Source organism: Humulus lupulus, chromosome 7, assembly GCF_963169125.1.
Source record: "Humulus lupulus chromosome 7, drHumLupu1.1, whole genome shotgun sequence".
In the NCBI taxonomy this organism is placed as follows: domain Eukaryota; kingdom Viridiplantae; phylum Streptophyta; class Magnoliopsida; order Rosales; family Cannabaceae; genus Humulus; species Humulus lupulus.
Genome location: NC_084799.1, coordinates 1,790,629 through 1,812,826, shown reverse-complemented (window position 1 = coordinate 1,812,826; position 22,198 = coordinate 1,790,629). Strand labels below are relative to the sequence as shown.

The 22,198-nt window shown below is 33.3% G+C and overlaps 3 protein-coding genes across 3 annotated transcripts; 2 read left to right on the top strand and 1 right to left on the bottom strand.

The window, feature by feature from the left end:
- Positions 1-2,213: 2,213 nt before the first annotated feature.
- Positions 2,214-6,499, top strand: LOC133790251 (shaggy-related protein kinase kappa). Its single transcript, XM_062227815.1, has 13 exons — positions 2,214-2,473; positions 3,003-3,242; positions 3,392-3,484; positions 3,587-3,646; positions 3,742-4,014; positions 4,330-4,404; positions 5,007-5,063; positions 5,188-5,328; positions 5,408-5,458; positions 5,560-5,655; positions 5,744-5,827; positions 5,922-6,024; positions 6,149-6,499. Exons 2-13 carry the CDS (start codon positions 3,096-3,098, stop codon positions 6,235-6,237), a joined length of 1,269 nt encoding a protein of 422 aa, XP_062083799.1. The 5' UTR covers positions 2,214-2,473; positions 3,003-3,095; the 3' UTR covers positions 6,238-6,499.
- A 2,020-nt stretch (positions 6,500-8,519) lies between these two features.
- On the top strand, positions 8,520-11,764 carry LOC133790247 (phosphoribosylamine--glycine ligase). Its single transcript, XM_062227809.1, has 4 exons — positions 8,520-8,863; positions 8,951-9,324; positions 10,015-10,545; positions 11,180-11,764. Exons 1-4 carry the CDS (start codon positions 8,632-8,634, stop codon positions 11,594-11,596), a joined length of 1,554 nt encoding a protein of 517 aa, XP_062083793.1. The 5' UTR covers positions 8,520-8,631; the 3' UTR covers positions 11,597-11,764.
- A 1,599-nt stretch (positions 11,765-13,363) lies between these two features.
- Positions 13,364-14,906, bottom strand: LOC133789347 (uncharacterized). Its single transcript, XM_062227202.1, has 2 exons — positions 14,519-14,906; positions 13,364-14,335 (listed from the first exon to the last, which is right to left on the bottom strand). The coding sequence occupies exons 1-2, from the start codon at positions 14,724-14,726 to the stop codon at positions 13,524-13,526; spliced, it is 1,020 nt and encodes a 339-aa protein (XP_062083186.1). The 5' UTR covers positions 14,727-14,906; the 3' UTR covers positions 13,364-13,523.
- Between the last annotated feature and the right edge of the window lie 7,292 nt (positions 14,907-22,198).

The window sequence follows — 22,198 nt, the reverse complement described above, 5'->3', positions numbered from 1 at the left end:
GATTTAGCACATGAGGCGTGCATAATAAAGTTGAACAAGCTCAATCAATCACACACAGAGATGAACAAGGTCCCACCTCCCAATCCCATCTCATAATGCTAATAAAAACTAATATCTGCATACTTTTTCTCCTTTTTCCCATATCAAAGTAAAAATGGTCTCCCCAAAAAAGATCATTACCTTTTATTTTTACTTTTCATTTCATATTATTTATGTTTTGATGATTTGAGTAGTGATGCCTTTGACTGACTCAAGGTTAGTCCCGTTCAAGTTTGTCCTTTTTCATCCTAATTTTTCTTACCAATTAAATTAAATTATGCATGGAAGATAGGGAAAAAGAGATTGATGATTTAATGGCCAAAAGTCAAGAGAAGGGGTGGCCCATATACTTGTTATGTGCCAGCCAGCCACCACTAGATGTAGATATATGGATAGAAATGGAGGCCAAAATTATAGAGTAGATGATTGATTAGGATAAATAACAACTCCTTTTATTTATATATGTTTTCTTTCATTGTCTAACCCAAATATAAAGAAGAGCAATCCCTTATATATTATATTATATTGATTGATTTAGTTGTGTTTTACCTAAATTGGTCCCTCTTCTTTTCTTTTCCCAAAGAAATAAGAGTGAATATGAATGTGACCATACAAGTAATGTTAGAAACACAACAAATTCGCAAAATAAATATTATCCATAGTTGGGATGAAAGATAAACTCAACCCACATTTCGATCCAAGATAACTATTGGAATAATTATAGTAGGTTCTTCTAATAAGATGTCACTTTACCACTAATTGTGTGTCTTATATTACCACTGATAGCGGTGATACAGTGACAAAGAATGAACTTATTATGATCTTCATGTTGGACACACAAATATAGAACATCACTAATCATTGGTCTGGTGGACTCTTTAGATAGTCATATTTGAAGAAGTTGCTCTTTTATTCTAGGTGCAGGGTCGACCCTGAGTTGTGGGAGACCCTATACAAAATATGTTATTTTAAAAAAACATTATATATAAAATGATAATTTTCAAAAAATTTGGGCCTCATTATGGAAGTGCCCTAGGCACAGGTCTGGCTCGCCTATACTCACGACCGAGCTTGTCTAGGTGTGTAGTACTAAGGAGACGTAGTTAGATATGATGAGTTCAAAATAACCTGATTAACTAGAATAATAAAAAGGAAAATATATGATTGTTATAAAAATTTATAAACTGAGTTTGATTTTGAAATATTAAGTTGCATTCTTGTCAATTAAATTATATTGTTTGGTTAAACACATTAATTTTATACATTATTTTGAAAAATTAATTTAAAATTTATAATACTTAAAATCCATTGTATTATGATTGATAGGAATGTTGAGACGAATTTAAAAATATTCTCATTTTTATAGTAATAATTTTTCCACACTTAAAAAAAATCTCATACTAAATATAGGAATAATCTCATACTAATAGATTTTTCATAGTGTTGGATAATCTTTTTTCCTCATAAAGAAACGGTATGTCTAACATTATTATTAGTTACCATATATTTATTTATTTATAGTATAGTATTTATTTGATGAACTACAAGTAATATCCTAAAATGTATTAAATAAATTATTACATAAAAAAGCAATAACTTTGAAGAGTGTTTTGAAGAGAGAGACACTAAATATAAAAGTATTATTACCAAATCTTCATAGTTTCCACATTTTGAAGATTTAACAAAATTAAACTTGTACATATGTAATCTTCAATCACAGCCAAAAATTAGGAATTCGACATTTTCTCTTCTTTTTTTTTTCCTTTCCCTTTTTTTTATGCAAGGACAATTTTCCTTTTTGAATTATGGAATCATTTGAGATATAAAATAAAACCTAAATTAGTCAATAGAATAAGTTTTAATTGATTTTATAAAAATGGTGTGTAAGAGAATCTCATTTTAACTAGTGCTATAATTAATCAGAAAATAAATTAAGTATTAAAATTCATATAACAAATTGGTAATTATTTTCTATATATATATAAGCTAAAAAGTAGAGAGAGAGAGAGAAGGAGAGTAATTGGCAAAGCTAAAAAGTAGAGAGAGAAAGGGAGTGATAGAGAGAGGTGTGAGTGTGAAGAATAATTTGGCATAAATATAATTAAAATAAATTTAATTAAATTGTATTATTATTATTATTATTATTATTATTATTATTATTATTATTATTATTATTATTATTATTGTCTGTGTCGAAAACTGCTGTTGAAATCGCCTCCAAACCACTCCACTCCTTCTCTTCTCTCCATCCATTTTTCTTTTAATTTCAAAAAATAAAAATTCTGATTTTGATGAAGGCGGGGAGAGATTAGAGTTGAGGATTCCGATCGATCACTTTCCTGAATTCGCACAAACCAACCACCAGTTTTGACGCCTTAAAATGCTCCTCCGCCACCGCCAACACCTACTCCAGCCGTCTCTAGTTTACTTTCAGGTATACTCATTCTGTTCTATCCGATCTCTCTTTCTTTTTATTCATATCTGTGATCATCGTAATCTTATCCACTTTTATTCTCGCCGGAGATATTCAAACCCCGAGTAGATCTGACTAAATTAGCTCACTAATTAGTCTTGTTATGTTTAGATTATGTGGATAATAATAATACAGATTATTCAGTGGAAAATTCTCTGCAAACATTCTTGATAAAGTAATTATAATATTAATAATATATTATGTATTTTTATTCATTTTTTAGCAACCTGTTCTTTTTTGCTTTGGAAATTTACTTATTATATCTTTGAATCTTCCTTCTTTTTACATACATGTGTAGATACTGACTTTATATGAACTGGGCATTCTTTCTTTGTAATTATTTTTTTACCTTTCAAGAATTATGGGTCATTGATTATATTACAGAAAGTTTCTTCTTTCCTATTTGGGTATAGTTATATACTCAATTATGTATGTATTTTAGGTTTAAATTTCTGTGTCTTAATGTAGAGATTCTATTGTTTCCTATTAGGAAGGTAAATCCTTGGATGGGAAGGCAAAGACAAGTGCAGATTGTAACGAGTGCAGCCAAAACTAGCATTTGTAACACACACCAGACTTACTTATGGCGTCTGCCAGCCTAGGAAATGGGGGAGTCGGCAGTTCCAGGTCTGTTAATGGCTTTAAGAGTTCTTCTAGTTCAGTGGACTGGCTGGGGAGAGAGATGCTTGAGATGAGATTGAGGGACAACGTTGATAATGATGAAGACAGGGTAAGAATTTCTCTTAAATATCTTGTGATGAGCATTTCATAGCCAGTAGCTAGTATGCCCTGCAATAACTTAATTCATTAGAGCACATTCTTTGATTTTGAAAAGGTTTGTACAGATGTTAATGGCCCTTATTATCCTTTATACTGTAGGATAGTGAACATGATGTTGTCAGCGATGTGGGTGCTGAAACAGGACATGTGATAAGAACAACTGTTGGTGGTCGAAATGGTCAATCTAGGCAGGTTTGTAGAAAGCTACAATGAAGGGTAGATAATTTGACAAGACTTTGTTTTAGTTGGTTCATCTTTTGTGTCTTACAGTGCTTCACTTGTTTTTGTTGACAGACGGTCAGTTATATTGCAGAACATGTCGTTGGAACTGGTTCTTTTGGTGTTGTCTTCCAAGTACGCAGAATCATAACATTTTGATAATTGAATCTATTTTTCAACTTTTTTGCTAAACAAATTGAATGATGAAAAATGTGAACCTCTTTCTTTAGGCTAAATGTAGAGAAACTGGAGAGATTGTTGCCATCAAGAAGGTTCTTCAAGACAAGCGCTACAAGAACAGGGAATTGCAGATTATGCAAATGTTGGATCATCCAAATATTGTCGCACTAAAACACTGCTTTTTCTCAACAACAGACAAAGAAGAGCTTTATCTGAACCTTGTACTTGAATATGTCCCTGAAACTGTTCACCGTGTTGCGAGAAACTATAGCAGGATTAACCAACGAATGCCCCTGATATATGTCAAGCTCTACACATATCAGGTATGAAGTAATTATTAATTCTGCTGTTCTTTCTCTCCCTTCCTCCCTCCGTTTCCTTTGTGTTTGTATTAAAACCTTCTTTCTGATTCAGAGAAGATTATGAATGTATTCAGTAATTTTATTGCTAGAGACAATATTCTGTAGGATAAAATTTTATTAGATATCATATGACCACAAAATTAAGTACAAAATATTTTCTTACAACTGAAATTTAATTGTCGATTTTCAATGTATTCCATGTATTCCGACTGTTTCTCTTAGTCCTTTGGAAAGTATGTTTCGTTTTCATTTTCAATTTTGTTTTTTGGTGTACAGATTTGCAGGGCACTCGCTTATATCCATAATTGCATTGGCATTTGTCACCGGGATATCAAGCCTCAAAACTTACTCGTAAGATTCTTTTCTTGGAGCATTTATAATTTGTTTGATGAGACTTGTAGGTGTTTGCTAAAATGACAACCTTGGAAAGTGAAATTAGAAAAATGACCTTTCATTTTTACACTGCATGACCCATTTGATCACTCTTGGCTGTGCAATGTAGAAGTGGATCGCATTGATATCATTTTATGAATATTTTTCTTAGATCAAAGATATATAAATGATTTTTTTGGAGTCATTTTGAAAAGACGTCTGAGACTTGTTCTTTATAAGCGCGGTTTCCCTAATGCTTGTATGGCATGTAAGAAAATTTATTGCCGAGAGTTAAATTTGGTAGTGTGAGAATTAATGACTAGCATCAAATGCTTGTGTTTCTTGTCACATGTCAAAAAGTTCCAGTTAAAGACAATGTCCAAAATATTTAGTCATATATGACAACTAATTTGGTGATATTTGTAAGAATTACAGTGGACGATGGTTAAGTACCTTTTACCACTAGAAGATTGTTTACAAGTCAATACCAAGTTTAATGGTGTGTCATGGAGGTGCTATTTTCTGTTCATGTATCATTTTTTTCCCCTGTTAAATTCTAAAAGATATGCTATAATATTCAGGTAAATCCTCACACGCATCAGTTGAAACTTTGTGATTTTGGAAGTGCTAAAGTGTTGGTAAGTACTTTTATTATGTTGCATATTGAGTGATTAATCTAGCTTGTTGGCTTCAGTTTGATCCAAATGCTTAAAGTTGAGAAAAATCAAAGATAAGATTTTAGTCTCTTTTCCATGTTATCAGGTGAAAGGAGAACCAAATGTTTCTTACATCTGCTCGAGATATTACCGAGCTCCAGAGCTTATATTTGGAGCCACTGAATACACCACAGCCATAGATATTTGGTCAACAGGCTGTGTGATGGCTGAACTACTACTTGGACAGGTGGCTTCATACTCAAATTACTCTTTGTGATTTCATTTTATCTTCCAATGTTGATATCTTAACCTAACTTCTCTTCCAGCCTTTGTTTCCCGGTGACAGTGGAGTTGATCAACTAGTTGAGATCATTAAGGTGAGCGTCTTTGTAAAATTAGCTTGTTAGCACCATGCACATTTTAAAGTTTGGCTTCAATCGCCATACTGAATGAATCTTCTACTATTATTCTTATTCAGGTTTTGGGAACGCCAACAAGAGAGGAAATAAAATGCATGAATCCAAACTACACCGAATTTAAGTTTCCACAGATAAAACCTCATCCATGGCACAAGGTTTGTTTCTTTTCCTTGTTGAACAATGCATCGTTCCATGGTGGTCTTTCTCTTTGGTTTAATTCTCTAGTGTCTTGTGATTCAACAGGTGTTTCAAAAACGTCTTCCCCCAGAAGCAGTGGACCTCGTATGTAGGTTTTTCCAGTATTCCCCTAATTTGCGCTGCACTGCGGTAAAACTCATCTCCACTACTTTGGTTTCTCTGCTGGTAGTATCTGCGATACTCACCGTTTCTTATCTCCTTCCTTTTGTGCTTTGGTTTACAGTTGGAAGCATGTATTCACCCTTTCTTTGATGAATTGAGAGACCCTACTACTCGCCTTCCTAACGGGCGCCCTCTTCCTCCCTTGTTCAACTTTAAATCCCCGGGTAAGTTTGTTATTGTCAGTTTTACTTGACATGAAAAGAGCTCTACTGAGTTATGAGTGATAATTGTGCACTCCCAATTGATTTCATACTCATTATTAGTCTATCATTCTATTGTTCTCGACAGAGCTTTCAGGCATTCCGCCAGACATTGTGAATCGGCTTATTCCAGAGCACGCTCGCAAGCAGAACTTGTTCATGGCTTTGCATACCTAGCAGCATGAGATGTGATGAGTTTTTCTCTTGTTTCGCCGATAGACGTAGATGTGTTGTCCTGTGAGAGTAAGAGTGTTTAAAAGATGAAAATCTGAGTTTTGTGTATGAATGCGGATGAAGACGAAGGTGGTGACGATGATGATGATCTTTGTATGAATTCTGGCATATGTATGTTTTTTTACTTTGGCCACTACTTTGATAGGACGACCAACACACCCAGTACCCACCAAATATGATGATATATACTACATATTCGTACTCATTTCTGCTTTATATACATACATACATACATACGTATACAACACATTAGTAGTATATCTTTCTATATACACGTGTGGCTGTGTGTGTGTGTACTCGTTCATTTATAATAAGTATGTATATAGAAGACACAATGTGAATGAAGGGAGATATCAAATAAACAGCACTGTTTGTATATCTAGAGAGAGTGAACTTCTCAAAGCCAAAACTGCAATGGGAAGAAAAGGTTGGGATGATATACGAATTTTGTGATGGTAATGCAAATTTTATACCAAAGAATCCCCAATTTTCATTTGCTGCCGGCCCGGCCCAATTTCCTTATTCAGGCAGGCCTACTTTTTATATTGGGGTCCAAATTTGAGCCGGCCTACTTTTTATATTGGGGTCCAAATTTGAGCTCACTTGTAGGTTTATTTTATTATTGCAAAAAAATGTGAGGATGGAAAATTGAATTCTGCAACTCATCTTTAACTATTAATGGACTTACCATCAAATTAAATACATTTCTTTATTTAAATTATAATTTTAGATATTTTTATTTACTTTTTAATAATATTTTATACAAAATTATATCAAAGATAATTATTAGAATTTTAATACCTACTAATAAATGCTAAAAAATTTAACTCACAACTTTTAAAATAAATTAATATAATAATAAAAATATAAACAATGAGAAAAATAAGACTTCTATTATCATTTTAATTTATTAATAATTGACAAATAAAAATTTATTATGATTATTAATGTCAAAATATCACGTGCTTTCGGGCTAGTTTGTTCGTGCTTTCGTGTCGTGCCTTCGGGCTTGTAGTGCCATGCCATGCTCAAGCTCATGTCGTGCCGTGCTGTGCTAATTTTCAATTCGTGTCGTGCCCCAGACTCATATTTTTTCGTGTCGTGCTCGTGCCGGTTTCGTGTCGTGCTAGAAAGTCCGGCCCGTATTTACAGCTCTATGCTGTGGCATAAATATAAGTAGGAATGAAAGGTTAAAATGGGATTTTTGAGCTGCTTCTGGTTCAGTAATTGGGAACTCTTTAGTGGGTTTTCACTTTTTCAGTTTTTTCACATTAAGGTAGATGGGAGGAAATGAAGAAAGAAGGTTAAAATGGCTAAATTGGTTTTGGTTTGGGGAAAATTTTTGTGAAGAGGGTTTCTTAAACAGCTTTCAAAACACACACTCATAATTAACATTAATCAACCTTTTTTTTTGGAGCAATATTGCTACTCCAATCCAATCTGACTTGTATGTATATGAAAATATTTTCAAATAATCAACAGTTTGTATTATATTTGAGGCAGTAATTGGTGTGTGAAGTTCGAGTAGAATACTAATTGTGTGAATTTTATTTGCCTTTATTTTATAATATTCCATAATCTTTATTTGTCTATCTTTTTTCATTTACTATAACATTTGTAGCTTAAAGATAAGAATAATAATGCAAAAATTACTCAATCCTCAATTCTTTTTAGGATTTATATATTTTTGGACTCTGTGTTTTTTCCCATTACTTATTTGGATCCTGAATTTTGACAAATTATTTTTTGGACTCTATATTTTATAAAATTGTTAAAATAGAATCTTAAACCCGATTTTGTTTAATGTTTTTTCAACTAAAATCACAAATAATTTACCAAACTAACAATTCAGAACAAAAATAAAATCATTCTGCTTAAAAACTGTGTTATTATATTCAATTTTTTCTTCATCAAAATTGAGTTTAAGGTTCTATTTTAACCATTTTACAAAACATAGGGTCCAAAAAAATAATTTTTTAAAACACAAAATCCAAACAAATAATAAAATAAAATACAGAGTCCAAAAGGATATCAACATTCTGTTTATTTTTTTCTCAGCTGATAGTTATTCAACTCCAATTTAAAACAAAACATTCTTATTCCCTCTTTTTCTTTTTCAATTATCATCAAAACCTTTATCAATATTCAATATAATTTATATTGATTAAAATATTACTCATAAACACCATAACAAACGACTTTCTTTCTTTTACAACTCGTTTGAATCTAAAGAAAGGAGAGAGAAATAGGTAAAACCCTTATAAACCCTTTTTAAAAAAACCACTAAAAAAGCTTTCTTTAGCTTCTGTTCTCACTGAAATTTTATTGAAGGCATTAATGGCGTGCGCCACCTTCAGTCTCGGCGGAGCAGCCACCCTCAGACTCAACAACGGCAGTAGTCTTCACTCCTCCAAACACAGCGCCTGCCTTTTCCAAGCTCCATTCCGCTCCATCTCCGCCCTCTCTTACCGGGCCTCTCCTAATTCTCACTCCAGCTTCAACTGCTTCTCCCTGAAATCACAACCTTCGTTTTCTATCAAAGCCCAGATAACAACCACCTCTGCTCCAGGTAATTCCCAAACCAAAGCCCCAAATTTTTCTTTACTCTTTCTCTAAAGTTCTAATTTTTATTTTGTATTTTCGAATTGGTTCACAGCTGAGAGAGTTGTGGTTTTGGTGATTGGCGGAGGAGGAAGGGAACACGCGCTCTGCCACGCTTTGAAGCGGTCCCCTTCATGCGACGCCGTTTTCTGTGCGCCTGGCAATGCCGGGATTTCCAACTCCGATGACGCCACTTGTATTTCGGACCTCGACATCTCTGATAGCTCGGCTGTGGTCTCCTTCTGCCGCAAGTGGAATGTGGGACTCGTTGTGGTTGGACCCGAGGCCCCTCTCGTTGCTGGGCTAGTTAATGATCTGAACATGGCTGGAATCCCAGCCTTTGGACCCACAAAGGAGGCTGCTGCTTTGGAGGGCTCTAAGAACTTCATGAAGTCTTTGTGTGATAAGTATGGAATTCCCACTGCTAAGGTTTGTTTTTTCTTGCTTGTTTAGTAGGGTCTCTCTTGATAGATACCAGAAAAGATTTACTTGTATTACTATTTACTTGATAAAGTTTTGAGCTTTGCACTTAGAGATAGCATTTCAACTCGAAAACTTGGTGGATGTATTATGTATATATGAGTAGGGGACTTCATTACACGAGCACGACATTTCTACCTGATTAGTATATCTAAACTATATAGAGAATTATACATATATTTTACTTTTTTTATTGAAAAAAAAATGCTCACGACCAAACAAGGCAAACTTATTTGGGAATTGAAAACTATTGTAATTGCTATGTAGATGTTGAAGGACTCAAATGTTGTGAGAGAAAACATGCATTTTTAATATGCAATGTATTCTTTTAAAAATTAAGTATGTAATCATTAAAATTTATATTAAAACATTACTTCTGTTATTTTGTGTTGGTATTTTTTTTAAAAAAAATGGTTAAATTTTAATATGGTAGGGTCATTTGCAGGTATCTTATACATGTTACGATAATATCCATACTCTACCCACCTAAATTTATAGGCTAATATGATATGAGTATAGTTCAAGGGTCGTGGAATAGACATAACCTACCCGAATTTTACCAGTTTTTTACCCATTGCCTCCCTGTTTGCACTGTTTTTGCTTTATACATTTTGTAATGAAAGTTGAATATTAATGCAGTATCAAACATTCACTGATCCATCTGCTGCTAAGCAATACATAAAAGAGCAAGGGGTACCCATAGTTATCAAAGCAGATGGGCTAGCGGCGGGAAAGGGAGTTACAGTAGCCATGACACTAGAGGAGGCATACGAAGCTGTAGATTCAATGCTTGTACAAGCGGTTTTTGGCTCAGCCGGTTGTCGTGTGATTGTTGAGGAATGTCTAGAAGGAGAAGAAGCGTCTTTCTTTGCTTTAGTAGATGGAGAGAATGCAGTTGCTTTGGAATCTGCCCAGGATCATAAACGAGTTGGAGATGGTGATACAGGGCCTAATACTGGTGGTATGGGGGCATACTCTCCAGCCCCTATATTGACAAAAGAACTTGAGGATGTGGTCATGAAGTCTATAATTCTCCCAACTGTGAAAGGAATGGCAGCTGAAGGTTGTAAGTTTGTTGGGGTACTATATGCTGGTCTTATGATTGAGAAGAAGTCTGGCTTACCAAAACTAATTGAATACAATGTGCGGTTTGGAGATCCAGAGTGTCAGGTTAGTTAACATTCTCCCTATAGATATCCATTTAAGATTGTTAGTGTCCTTAGTCATATAATTGAACACATCATAATGTTGTTATGTTATTTGTATATGTCATTTGCTTTAGTTGGTGAAATAGTAGTTGTTTCTGTACTTCAAGAAATATAGTACTTGGTACTCGAGAGGGATAGTTCAAATGGTTAAGTATGTGATTTGCTTCCCCAAAGTCTGAGGTTTGAGTCTTTTCTGGGTAGCTACATAACCCTTATTATGTTTAATCGTAAGGATAGGCAGGGAATTTAGATTAAAAAAAAATCACCATATAATTGAACTCATTAGAATGCTGTTATGTTAGTTTTTTTTTTTTTTGTACATTTGCTTTAGTTGGTGAAATAGTAGTTCCTCCAATCCTTCAAGAAATTACTTGGTACTCAAGAAGAGTAGCTCTCAAATAATTAGGCGTATGGTTTGCTCAGACCTTGTGGGGTTCATGTCCTTCTTGAGTACCTACATAGCAATTGTTATAGCTTTTCGGTCCTCAAAAACCACAGGATTAGGCTGAGAACCTAGTTTCAGAAGACAAAATAGTACTTGGTTATTTCAGTTGAGACCAAATATGAGCCTAAACTTTGTGATGATACATCAACAGGTGCTGATGGTTCGGTTAGAGTCTGATCTAGCACAAGCGCTGCTTGCAGCATGTAGAGGAGAGCTAAGTGATGTGTCTCTAAGGTGGTCTCCTGGATCAGCCATGGTTGTGGTAATGGCAAGCAATGGGTACCCTGGTTCATACCAAAAGGGAACTATCATAAAAAACCTTGATGAAGCTGAGCATGTTGCTCCATCTGTGAAAGTGTTTCATGCCGGTACTGCCTTAGATTCAGAGGGAAACTTCATCGGTGTAGGAGGGCGTGTTCTTGGGGTCACTGCTCAAGGAAGAGACCTGGAAGAGGCAAGGGATCTTGCATACCAAGCTGTTGAACAGATTAACTGGCCTGGTGGGTTTTACAGGCGAGATATTGGTTGGAGAGCACTGCCTCAGAAACAATTTGTAACAAAAAACTAAGCTTATTCTATAAAATTTAAAGGGGGAAAAAAAATTATGAGAATAAGTGTTTATTATTTGAAATGTATGAACTTTGAGAAAGAGACTTGGTTTATGGATTAAGTTCCTCTTCACCTAACAAAGAAGGTGATCAAGTTGAGTTCACTAATTCATAATTGTTCAACACTATTCGGTTGTTTTGTTGTATTTTTTGATATAAAAGAAATTTTGACATATATACGACGACAAGTCGTTTTCATATAACAATTCTAGTGGTATAGCAGCTCCTAACGTTAATTTGAGACTTTTTATTGCTCATCATGAAACTACTTGTCGTTTTTTATTTTATAAAAACACGTGCTATAAGTTTTATATGTAAAACTAAATTCCTTTGACAAAAAGCTTGCTTGATTGATTCTTCATCATCAACGACAAGTCGTTTTATGGGGAAACCACCAAATTGATTCTTTATTATCAAAGATAATAATAATGTATTTTATTTATTCATATATTTTGGTTGAGCTTATTAATTTTTTTTATTTTTAAAATTTTATTTGTTTATTCATATATTATAGTTAAGAATATGATTAATTTTATTAACAAATATATAAATTCAGAGTTTTTATGATAAAAAAATTCTAAAATTCTAAATAAATAAATAAAATGGTTAAAATTTAGAGTAATGATACGTGCATTCAAAATATACACGCAAATATTATACACAATGATGTAACAGTTTAGTCTAGCTAATCACATTTATTAAAATTGAGACTCATTATTTTAAAAAGCAGTGATACGTCACTGTGTCTGTGTGTAATATTTGAGTGCACATATCATTACTCTAAAATTTAACCGAGCACAAAATTCTTTGATGCCTTCAGGGCCTGCTTTTCCTTTTCTGATAGTTGGTTGAGGTTTTGAACAAGCCTTGATGATATATCAAAATAGCATATGAAGTTGAAAAATGTCACAAATCAAATATCAGTAGATGCTCCCATGATAAGAAAAATGTCCAGGTGTTAGATTCCGAAACATGAACTATTTTCATAAACGTTAACATGATAAGAAAATGGTGAAAATTGACTACCATAATTTATTCGGTTTTTATTATTATTATTTTCATTCTTGTACTTTTTTTTATATTAGATAAATAGGCTTTATTCTAATTCTCTCGTACCTTATTTATTCCTCTGCCTAACTACAAGAGGTGGTAGAGGTAGGTAGGTAGTAGTAGTAAATGTGTGGAGAATTGTTAAAGAATATTATTGGTGTCTAACACCATAAGTAACAGGCATATCATTATTGGTATAATTTAATATCGGGTCTCATTTATTTAAATTTAATAAATATTATAGAATATCACTAACCAATTATGAAGTGTTGGGCACTCAAATAGCAACACTCATATATGTGTGCCTTGGCCTGACAACCAAATAAGTTGTAGTAATGATTCATATCATATCTTAATATCTATGCATATGTATAAATATCGTTGTTGGACACAAAAAAAATCTTCATATGTATGCCAGAATAGTTAGCACTATTAAAGTATCAATTATTAATGTTTCTAGAAAAAGAAAAAAGTGTGAGTTTTCTTGTCCTTCTCATCTTTTAATATATGTCGTATATATATAAATCTCAATATAGATTGTCCACCTAAAAAATCTGTCTAAAAATCTGAAAATCTATGCTACCTTATTATTAAAATATCTCAATTTCTTCTCTTTTATCCCTTGTACTATTTTTTATTTTTTTACCACATAATGTAATAAGTCAAAGAACAAAAAATGAAACATTGGAACTTTGTGATTGTGATTCAAATTCACCCGGCACACCATTTTTTTTTATGGAATTGATTCAACATTACACCAAATAGCATATCACACAAACACCTTAACACTACTCAAAACAAACAAATAATCATCTATTATATACAAAAACAAAGAATCTACTCCCAAAATTTCTTTCTAGGACTCTTAGGATGACTATTCTCATCTCTATCAATCCCATGAAAATTACCATAACCAGAAAAATCATCATAACCACTCCCTCTATAATGCCTACTCGTGTAATAGTGATGATGATCACCACCACCACCACCATGACCGAACACCCCTCTTCTGAACTCACCTCTCGCCATCGACAGAGCCGGCGCCAGCCGCTCACTAGCAGCAGCCTTTTGGAGATCCAAAAGGTGGTTATGTTGAGGAAGGCCATAGTGATACGCCTGAGGACGATAAGCACTACTAAGCCGCTGAGGACTGTTGGAACGATAAAGGGTTGGAGAGCTTTGAACTCTATGCATATTGTAACCATTATTATTCGATGATGAAAACATTTCATGCCCTTCTATGGCTTGGTGCTCAGGAGAGTTGGAGTTTGGGGAAGAACAAGCAGAAATGGTGAAGGTGGTGGGAGCACTAGTGTTTATAACAATGGGAGGTATTTTGGGTGGTTGTCTATTGTTCCGAGTTGTACGAACGAAGCCATTAATGGCATCAATATAACGCTGCTCGATGGAGTTATTACAATGAGACTCCATGAGAGCGGGTTGTGGTGGTGAAGGGAACAAGAAAGTACGAAGCTTGGGTGAGCCTTCTGTAGTCTCGGCCTGACGATCATATTCATGTAACATGTGCTTTAGATCTTCATCTGTTCTTACAGAGACCAACGCATCAAGATCTTCAGGACCCAATTGGTACTTAAGCACCATGTTGTTATCCCCTTCGCTGATCATATCCGAAAGCCTCTTATTCAGCTCTGTCAATTTTAAAACGAACAGTTTTCAAAACACGGAGTATCAAAAACGCTGTTTTTTGTAAAGAATTGAACACAAAATGTCATTTTTGCATTTTGACAAACGCTTGGTGAACAAGAATACAACCACATTCATATGTACATATTTTTCTCGGAAAAAAAGGAAGTTCTCTCGAAAAAGCTTACCTGAGAAAGAAATATGGCGGGGGACGGCAATGACTCGAGTCTCTCCGCCGACGTACTTGAGGTGGCCGTCGGCTGGTCTGGGGAGGATTTTGCCGCCGTGGCTACACAAAAACTTGAACCTGTTCTTGGGGGAGGGTGGGAGGTCCTCCGGTGATGATGATGATGGTGGTGAAGAACCACCTATAAAGCCTTCTCCTTCACCCGCCATAGATGATGATGATGAAGAGAACCACCACCAACCGAGTCAGCCGATTCGACTCGGAGAACTAAAAATCAAATAATAAAAAGAAAAAATAATTCAAAAATGAAATGAGTGAGAAAGGCAGTTAATAAGCAAAGAATTTAGCGCATTTCTACGAACACAAATAGTTTTGAAAATTTTTAAATATCCAAAAATATCGCATGCCATTCATTTATTTATAATAATAATAATTATTAATAAAATTAATAATTTTTTTTAACTCACACAAGAATAGATTCTGTTTATATTTGAATCAAAAGAATTCCCACCACTGATTTTTTTTTATTTTATTTTATAAAATTAAATAATAATTTGAGCGAATCTCTCTATTTTTTCCCTCCCATTCTTTCTTTGTCTCTTATTCTCTAGTGTAATTTTTTTAACGTAATTTTCGAAATTTGCAAGTTATTATTTTGACCTCCATCCAAGTCATACTATTCTTAAAATATCAATAATTTTTTATGAGACAAATGAGATTTTTCCAAACCAAACTATGGCTTTTGTAGAGTTTTATGTGACAAAAATCATCCGAACTATAATAATCATTGAAAATGCGTTTATTTTGATACATTTGGTCTTTTTTTAAAACAATTAGTTGATTTGACATAATTTAAGAATTTAGGGGAAAAATATATATATATATATAAATGATAGTATAATAATAAAAAAAATTCGAATAATGATGGAGACATATTTATTTTGTACACTATAAATATACATAATAATATCACATACATTTTAAATCGCACATAAAAATAATAGATCCCGTTTTAAAGTAAATTAAATGATTTAAGATGCATGTCACATCAATATATTAATTTCAAGTATATGTAATTATCATTATTAAAAAAAACTATTTATCTTTTTTAGAGGGTTTATACATTTTTTTATCTATATTTTTTTTTATTACTTGTTTCGACTCCGTGTTTTAAAATTTTTATTTTTAGTGTTAGAACTATTGAGCTCATTTCAGCTGTATTTGTTTTTCTGTTATGCTGATGTCATCGGTTAGTCACGTAACCGACTTACTCATTTGTAATATTATCTTATATATAGAGGAAAGTCTCAGCTTCTTGATCACATTGATCAGAAGCACAATTCACACAAATCACAAATTCTCTCTCGTTTCATTTCTTGCTCTGCTTCTCTTATATGGTATCAGAGGATTCCGCCATGGCTACCGACGGCTCCAGTCATTCTGCTGCTCAAGATCCAGCTCACGATCCAGCTCCGCCAGTTCAACCACCGCCTCTGGTAGCTCCGGCGGCCGATCCTGTTGGCCTTCCCAACAATCACCTCATTCCTCTTCATCTCCGACTCGATCGGACGAATTATTCTTACTGGCGTGCCTTAGTTCTGGCTGCTGCCAGAGCCTACAATGTCGAGAGCTTCCTTCTCGGCACGTCACCACCACCACCGATTACTCTTGCAGGTAATACTCTGAATCCTGCTCACTCTCAATGGATTAGACTCGACCAATTCCTCATGCATTGGTTAACGAATTCGGTTTCTGATGTGATGCTCGGCCATGTAATCAATTGCCGCACCTCCGCCGAGATCTGGAACACCTTTGCAAGTTTGTTTCATACCAGATCTAAAGCTCGAGTACTTCAAATCCGTGGCTTACTTCAGTCTACGAAGAAAGGATCCTCATCAATCGATGAGTATATCCTCCAGATGAAGCAGTACGCCGACACCTTGGCTGAAGCTGGCGAACCTATCACCGATGATAGCCTGTGTCTCTACATCCTTGGTGGCTTAGGTCCGGAGTTCGAAGCTAGGGTGGTCAATCTCACCAACAGATCGGATCATCTAAGCTTACCAGAACTCCAATTCAGCCTTCATAGTCAGGAGATGCGCCTCCAACAGATTTCGAGCTCGTGTGTTGACAACATTCAAGCAAATCTGGCACATATGTCGCTTCGTGGTTCTGGTAGATCTGTTTTTCGTGGATCTCGTGCACCTTCCCGTGGTGGCAGGTTTCACAATCATGGACGTCACTCAGGTCGATCTTCTCGACTCATATGTCAACTGTGTGCTAGGCACGGTCATTCTGTAATCAAATGCTATCATCGCTTTGATGTGCATTTTGTTCCTGATCCTCCTGCTTCATCTCCACCTAATACATCTCATACTGAGAATTCACATGCTTTACTTACTGCATCTGGTGCATCTGAGTCTTCACCAGGTGCTTGGTTTTTGGACAGTGGTGCTACGAATCACATGGCCACTGATCCTTCCTCCCTCGCTCAGAAATCAGATTATAAAGGGAAAGCTAAAGTCATTGTAGGTAATGGTTGTTCTTTACCTATCACTCATACTGGCTGTAATTCAATTCCTACTCTTGATTCAAGTAAGTCTTTATTACTCAAAGATATACTTCACGTACCGAGCCTTACCAAAAATTTATTGAGTATATCACAATTTACTCATGATAATAATGTGATATTGGAATTTGACTCCACTTGTTGCCTCATTAAGGACAAGAATTCGAAGCAGGTCCTTCTCACGGGTACTCTCCATGAAGGCCTCTACCAGTTACAGACCTCTTTTCATAATGTTCCACTGAATAAAGGCTCCTGTGGTTCGACTAATAAAGCAGCTCTCAACTGCACTACTGATAGCAATCCAGTGCCTTCTGGCTCCAATGCAGCTACCATATGGCATCAACGACTTGGCCATCCGTCTCCACCTGTATTAGCTAAAACTTTATCATGTATTTCACCTTCTGTTACATGTAAAAATTTAATTTCTGTGATGCCTGTCAAATTGGTAAGATGCACCAATTTTCTTTCAAACCGAGCAATAATAAAACTACTTCTCCGTTTGAGTTGATTCACAGTGATGTTTGGGGCCCCTCAACCCGTTATTGCTAGATCGAGCACTGAAGCTGAATACCGTTCTTTGGCTCTTGCTACTTCCGAGTTAATCTGGATCCAATCTCTTTTATCTGAGCTTCGGGTTCCTGTTTCTTCCACTCTCATATTGTGGTGTGATAATGTCAGTGCTCGTTCTCTAGCCAGTAATCCCGTTATGCATGCCAGAACGAAACATATCGAGATCGATTTGCATTTCATTCGCGATCGTGTTCTGGCTAATAAACTTGAAGTTCGCTATATCGACTCTTCCTCTCAAATAGCAGACTTACTTACTAAACCTCTTCCTCACAGTCAGTTTCAGTTTCTTTTAGACAAGTTAACACTCTCACAACCGAGTGTAACTTGAGGGGGGGTGTTAGAGCTATTGAGCTCATTTCAGCTGTATTTGTTTTTCTGTTATGCTGATGTCATCGGTTAGTTACGTAACCGACTTACTCATTTGTAATATCATCTTATATATATAGAGGAAAGTCTCAGCTTCTTGATCACATTGATCAGAAGCACAATTCACACAAATCACAAATTCTCTCTCGTTTCATTTCTTGCTCTGCTTCTCTTATATTTAGATCTTATATTTTGTAAAATTGTTCAGATAAACCCCTAAACTCAATTTTGATGAAGAAAAAATTAAATATAACAACACAGTTTTTAAACAAAATGATTTAATTTTTATTCTGAATTATTAGTTTGGTAAATTATTTGTGATTTCAGTTTAGAAAACTTTGACCAAAATCAGCTTTAAGGTTCTATTTGAAATATTTTACAAAATATAAGATAAAAAAATAATTTATCAAAATACAGAATCCAAACAGATAATTAGACAAAACACAAAGAAAAAAAAAATATAAACCCTTTTTAATATAATCCCGTCTTACATAAATAAAAATAATTATTTATATACATAACAATTCAAATATTGGCAATATATTGATAGAATATACCTACTATTTTTGGAAAGTAAGTGGCAAAAGGCGTTAATTACGGATGTATACATCAAGTCCCCACAATAGGGTGTACACGTAATGCACCCTTATAACGCCACGTGGCAGATAAGCTTTCTTTTCTTTTTGACTTAATCTCCGTTTATTATATTATATTATTATAGTTTTTCAAAAGCCAATGTCTTTATCATTAAAAATGAAATTTTTTATTAATATATACAACATTTTTTGTTTTGTAAATAATAGTCTATGTATACAATATCTATATATATATATATATATATATATGACAATTATTATATATGGGCTTTACTCCAAGTTTTATGGGTAGGACTCTTCAAAAAAATTTGTTGCAAGCGTGACTAATTTTTTTTATACACGTGGAAAGTAACATATTTGAATCTAGTTTTCAACACTGTAAACTATTTGGATTTTCTGAAAATTTGCAAGATGCTCTAAATAACTATAATATACACACTCATAATAAAAATCGTGCCGAAAACTATTCACATGTCAAGAACACTGAAGAGCCCAACCGATAGGACTTAAAATAAACGTCCTATATAAGAATTTATATATATATATATATATTAGGGGTGGCAATTTGGGTCACGACACGATGACGCGACACGACACGATTAAGGTAAACACGAACACAGCACGTTTAATAATCGTGTCGTGTTCGTGTTTGAGTTTTTGACACGTTTAATAATCGTGTCGTGTTCGTGTTTACCTTAATCGTGTCATAATCGTGTTGACCCATTTAATAATCGTGTCGTGTCATAATCGTGTCAAACACGATAACCCGAATACTTTACATAGGTTTTATGATTTTTTTCGTATAATTATGATTAATCGTGTCATAATCGTGTTATCGTGTTCGTGTCGTGTTAACCCGTTTAATAATCGTGTCGTGTTCGTGTTCGTATTTTTGATACGTTTAATAATCGTGTCGTGTTCGTGTTTACCTTAATCGTATCGTGTCATAATCGTGTCGACACGAATCTGACATGTTTACACGAATTGCCACCCCTAATATATATAAGGGAATTCTCCTATAGGGGCTTCATTTTAAGCTCTACCGGTAGGGCTCTTAATGTTTACAACCCGTGCAACAAAATTAGTCACGCGTGCAACAACATATTTGAACCTAGTTTTCGGTACTGAAAACTATTCGGAATTTTCTGAAAATTTGCAGGATGTTCTAAATAGCAACAATAACTGTTCATGGGTCGAGAACTTTGAGAGTCCTACCGGTAGGGCTTAAAGTGAAGCTCATCAAGAGAATTCCCCTATATATTTATACTAGGCAAGTTAATAATATTAGAATGTTATATTTATGAAGTGGTATTTATAAACAATTTATATATCTAACAATATATAATTTATATAATCACAACCCCATATTCTATACTAATTATTAACTTTAAAGTTATATATGATAATTGATTTTTTTTATTATAAGTTATTTGTATGATTTTTAATATACTTTCTCTATTAAGAATTTTGTCTATATACAAATTATATCATAAACTCATTATTAGTTTACATAATTAGTGGATAATATATGCAAAAACATGAAAAATAATTTAAAAAATTATTAATATAAGTAGGCATTATATGTTAAGCATATTACACAAACACTAGTAACTTACTTTTAAAAAAACAAATTATGTGGCAATTTTTTTGGTTCCCCATATCATGTATTGGGAAATTAATAAATAATAAAAAATAGAAAAATTAAGTTAAGAAAAACACTTTTAAAAAACAAAAAAAAAAGTTAACTAAAAGACAAATTAATAAAATAAAAGTGAAAACTGTATATATAAGATATCTCAAAATGAAAGGAAAAAGAAAAAAAATAAGCATTTAACACTTAAAAAAAAAATAACATCCGTGTATATATAAGACATGAGCCACACAAATAAAAGTAAAATGTAAGATAATAATAATAAAAAAAGTGAAGAGGATGATTTTTTTTCATTGACAAACAATAAGACTATATTATATTAATACAAAAACGACAAAAAAATGTGTACACAAACGACAAAAAAGTAAGAAAGCATAATAAACATTGAAGCAATTATTCAAATTTGTATATATTGTATAGATTTATATGATTGTTGTAAATAATGTTAATTTAACTTATTATGTTGTGTTTTTGTAAAAATTTTGTTTTTGAATTTTTTAAATACAAAAATGTAAATATTATTTTTATTTTTTAAAAATAAAAATATATTTAGTAATTATTTTTATTTTTTGTTTTTAAAAATAAAAAATAATAAATAATAAATACTTTTGATAATTTTTATTTTTATTTTTTATTTAATAATATGAAATGAGGTGTTGATTTGAAAAAGAAAAGAAAAAAAATCTAAAAAATTGAATATAGTTTAAAAAAATGTTGAAAGTAAAAAAATTATATTTTCAAAATTAATAAATTTTAATTAAAATTTTAAAAAATAATAAAGTTACCATTTCATATTTTAATATATGTATGAGCAATATTAATTTATATTACTATGAAATATACATGACTACTACTTTGTGAAGTTATTATTATTAATTAATAAAATTAATTCTTAGGAGTTTTAACTAACAAAAAGGAAGTAGTCTCTTATTTGGTTGGAAAATAGATCTTCTAAATTCAGCTTTTTATGTTTTTTTTCCCATATACTCTTATGTGTTTGATTTATGGGATCACTTAATTAATTAAACTCATGAAATTAGACGCAAGTTCAAACTATTATCATCAATAACTATATGTTTATCAAAATTAATTGACTATACTTTTCTTTTCTTTTCTTTTTTAATATTCAACTTATTAAATTAATTATCTTAAAAAAATTATTAAATCAATTAAATACACTAGAACAAGAAAAAGCATTTTATTGATTGAGTTATTACAACTTTTCTAAAACTATAAAGCAAATTAAAATGGAAAATATATAAAACTAAAGTATCAAAGATTAACCATGACTATTTGACTTTGACTAAGTTGCAGAAGAAAAATGGAGACAAACCAAATATATTACAGTCCAAAAAACCGCTTACAAGCTTTGACGATATTGATATGCTTCTTCTTCTTTTTCATACCAGATCTTGTAACCACTACTTCTTCTTCTTCTTCTTCGTCTAAGCTCAGTGACTGGTCGTAGATCCGGCAGTACCTCTCCGACACCGACGAAGAGCTTCTCATCGACCAAACCTTCTTCACCTTTGACGATGACTCCGCTAGTACCTTTGCCGACGCTGACGAAGACGACGACGACACCGAACAGTTCCTACGTAGCACCGCCGCATTATTACTATCATTACTTTCGCTCTTCATGACCTCAACGACGCCGTTTTGATGATCCATTTCTTCTTCTTCTTCTTCTTGTTTTTCTTTTTGAACTTCATCGAGTTTATTGGTTGATTGGTTTGGAAGATCTGACGACGATGATGAACTGCTACTCTCATCTAACACGTTGCTCATCTTGTTCATCTTCGAATACCCTACTACTGCTTTCATCTTTAATTACACTTAGTTTCTTATAGTTATATATAGGTATTTATTTATATATATATAGTCTTATATATGTCTATATTGTATATATAAAAATGCAGATAACACCAA